Genomic DNA, 3,714 nt, shown 5'->3' with positions numbered 1-3,714 from the left:
TGTATTTTATGCTCTAATTAGTCTCTAACTCTCCATGGGAAACGGCACCTGCACTTAAGTTTCCAATGATGATATTGAAGATATATTTCTTCATTTTGTTTGGTCCTAATTTCCTCAATTTTTTGTTTTTACTCCACTACAGATATAGAATAGGAATTATTTTTCACTCAAATCATTCAAATTCCATCGAATACTTATTTTATAGGGAAGAGGATTTAATATATTTTGAATCTTTAAAGAATAGAGAAAGCTCGGATATGGCGGAGAAGATGAATGGGGTAGGGGTGGATTTGATTTTCGTGGAGAAGACGATTGGTGTTGGCGGGCAGGGGGTGGGGGATAGGGGTCAGGGGTGGTTTGGTATTCTGCAAAACACTACTTTTTAGAAGTGATTAAATTTTCCTTTTGTAATTATTTGGGAAAAATGCCATGTGTCATCAATTCACTTGTTATCTTTTTGGTTAGACCAAAATTCATTGTTTAAGAATTATTTTGGGGGAAAATGACAAATGTCCTTATTTTATTGGACACTTTACAAGTCACTCGCGAGTGTAACGCACATACATTATATATTTTTGCTTATTGAAAAAAAAGTGTCAAAATGATATTACGAAACCCTATATGAGGTGTCTAAAGTGAACATCCTTCAATTGAGGTCTCTAAGTGAAAGATTGTGCCAAGTTTAAGGGGCCAGCGATGGGTTTGACCTTAATAATTACACTGTGTTTTCCTTTATTTAGCCATCCATGTAAAGGTCGTGTTGAGAGACTGGACTTTTGTTGAAATGAAGCCCAAATCGTTTGGGCTTATTATGAAGGTAGGCCCGCCCGCCCTTAGAGAGAGCTGCAACACTATAAACCCTAGCATCCATTCTGAGTAATTCTCTTACGAACCCTTGCTGGAGAGTGGAGAAAGATCTGCAGCGCAGCGGCGAAGATGGAGGCAGCAAGAAGTGTGAAAGATGTTTCCCCCCACGACTTTGTCAAGGCTTATGCCGCTCATCTCAAGCGCTCCGGAAAGGTCTACACATTCTTTCTTTCTTGAATTTCTTTACAAACACAAACTTTTTATTCATATTTGCTTCGATTTTCTCAACTACTATAGCTTAGTAATAGAAACAACGCAGAATTATGTTAACGTTTTTTGTAGCTATTTGCTGGATTCAAAGATATTCAAATTTGTGTGAGGATTTCAATTTTGTATACACACTTCATGAATACTGCGCTATAATGTAGAAATGATATTTGTTCTTCTTCTTGTTGGATTGAGTGGACCTCGTTGCATTTTTCCCTTTTTTTCTTTTTGAATTTTCCTACCGGAAGTTATTTGTTCAGATCTACCTTACTTTCTAGCGTAGGGTACTTTGTTTTCTTGTTAATTCCTGCAATTTCATGCAAGTTTGAGTTATAATTGTGTTTATTTTGGGCTTGTTATTCTTGCTTATTACCTTTGATTTTTGCAGATGGAGCTTCCTGAATGGACTGATATAGTCAAGACTGGTAAGCTAAAGGAGCTTGCCCCATATGATGCTGATTGGTACTACATCAGAGCTGGTATGTCTCATCTCCATGATCAGAGGAAGGAACTTATCCATGGTGATTATTATTGTTTCTAACTTGCACTATTATTTTGATGTATGGCAGCTTCTATGGCGAGGAAGATCTATTTGAGAGGAGGTATTGGCGTCGGTGGGTTCCGAAGAATCTATGGTGGTAACCAGAGGAATGGAAGCCGTCCACGTCATTTTTGCAAAAGCAGTGGTTCAGTTGCCCGCCACATTCTTCAACAATTGCAGAACATGAACATCATTGACTTTGAGCCTAAGGGGTAAGTAACCTTTTGCCATGTAAATGCTGCTGAATTTGATGCGTCTCCTTATCTGTAGTGGTTGTATGAATGAAATTCATTGATCAGTCAGAAGCCTGTTTGTTATCTTAACTTTGGCAAGTCATTTTAGGTGGTAAGGATAAATATAGTTGGGGATAGTACTGATGGGATTTTCTCCTGCTTTTTCTGAGCTTGTTGTCCATATATTGAATATGTGATATGAATATATGCGTTAATCATTTTATGGAGCCAGCAAATTTTTGCATTCTTCAGAAAAGAAAATCACGAGAAGTCTGGCTAGCCTTGCTTAGAAAAAGAGTGTCATTCAGGTGGTAATAATATTTGTGCTTAAATCATTTAATGCGGCAATTAAAACTCTCTTTATTCATGAAAGAGGTCAAAAACAATTGTAAAGAGTGACTGCTCCCTTTGTAGTAAGAATGTGATATTTGTGATTGATTGATTATACAGGGAAACGATAAGAGGTTGCTGATTTTTCAATTAAAAATAATAACATGGGTTAAATGAATCGAGATGAAGTATTTCACCTTGTTCTGTATGGAGAGACATCCTTATTGCTAGCGAATGCTCACAACTCAACTTTATAAGCTGCATTAAGAATGAAAATCGATGAATATCTTGTTATTTGTCTGTCTAATTTCGTTCTCTCTTTTTATCTAGTGGAAGGAGGATCACATCCAGTGGCCAGCGGGATCTTGACCAGGTTGCTGGAAGAATTGCTGTTGCTTGTTAAGAGAGATGAGTTCATTCAATCTTATGAATACATGAGTTAGCTCAAACTTATTGTTTCAGTTTGGACCTAAATAGATTTAGGGTATTGTTAAATCAAATTTTGTGGATGTTTTTGTCTTTTCGGAACTTTGTGTCTTTCTCAGTTTGTCAAGTTTTGCCCTTTCAGTACCCTGAGTGTGTATTGTGGCATATCTTGCATTCAATGCATCATTACTCCATATAGTTATATATAGATCCCTGAGAATCAGTGCTTGTTTACCTAATTGATAAAACTCAGAAAGCCCTGCGGGGATTGCCAGCCGAACCTAAGTATCAAAGGGGGGGCGGGGGTGATTGCTTTCTTAATGCATTCGTGTCCCTCACGTGATCATATCCTACCCTCTGCTCCCTTTCCCTTTCGGGATATATTTTCCTTTTATCGACTGAGTTTATAAGACCAATAAGAAGGGACGTGTAGAATTGAGTGTCCAAACTTTGTTTTTGGTCACAGTTGAGCTGCTTGCTGGTGTTGTCTGTTAGGAATTTCATCATTAGTAGATTATAAATATCTTGTTTGGTGTGGAACAAGGTATATAATTGGGTAATGTTGGGTTTGATACATTTGAGCTTGGTCTTTTGGAAACCTCTCTACCTCCACTAGGTAGTGCGACCTCACTTGGTGGGATTTCATTGGGTGTGTTGTTGTATTGGCCTATTGGGTAATGCCAATCATCTAACACCTTTGATGTCTTGTTCTCAGTAACCAAAGCTAGGAATCATCTTTTGTTTTAGATTTACTTGTTGCCTACCATATTCAATATTCAACAAAGTTCAGCCACTAGGGAGGTATTTTTAGTAATATAACATAAAATATTTATCAATTATATACAAACTTATTGCTATTAGACTTCAAATCCTTTTCATTTTAGACTAATTTTTCTCATATTCTCTACTCCTATCCTCTAATATAAAAATGTGATTAGTGAATGAGACTTCATTGTGAAATTAAAAGAAAATCTCCGCTCTGATTTTTGAGCTTATTTCTCTTCCGGATCACATGGATTTTCGACAGCGAAATTAAAAGAATAGAACTCATATCTTATTTGTGGCAAATTTAAATAAGATTACACGAATTGTTAAACATAATTTATTTAA

General features: G+C 36.6%; 1 protein-coding gene across 1 annotated transcript; it reads left to right on the top strand.

The window, feature by feature from the left end:
- Window positions 1-829: 829 nt before the first annotated feature.
- On the top strand, window positions 830-2,806 carry LOC102604160 (40S ribosomal protein S19-3-like). Its single transcript, XM_006364861.2, has 4 exons — window positions 830-1,020; window positions 1,463-1,553; window positions 1,644-1,827; window positions 2,509-2,806. The coding sequence occupies exons 1-4, from the start codon at window positions 937-939 to the stop codon at window positions 2,579-2,581; spliced, it is 432 nt and encodes a 143-aa protein (XP_006364923.1). The 5' UTR covers window positions 830-936; the 3' UTR covers window positions 2,582-2,806.
- Window positions 2,807-3,714: the final 908 nt, after the last annotated feature.

Source organism: Solanum tuberosum, unplaced genomic scaffold (assembly GCF_000226075.1).
Source record: "Solanum tuberosum cultivar DM 1-3 516 R44 unplaced genomic scaffold, SolTub_3.0 scf00521, whole genome shotgun sequence".
Lineage (NCBI taxonomy): Eukaryota > Viridiplantae > Streptophyta > Magnoliopsida > Solanales > Solanaceae > Solanum > Solanum tuberosum.
Note: the sequence above shows the minus strand (reverse complement) of the source record. Positions and strands in the feature narration are given on the sequence as shown.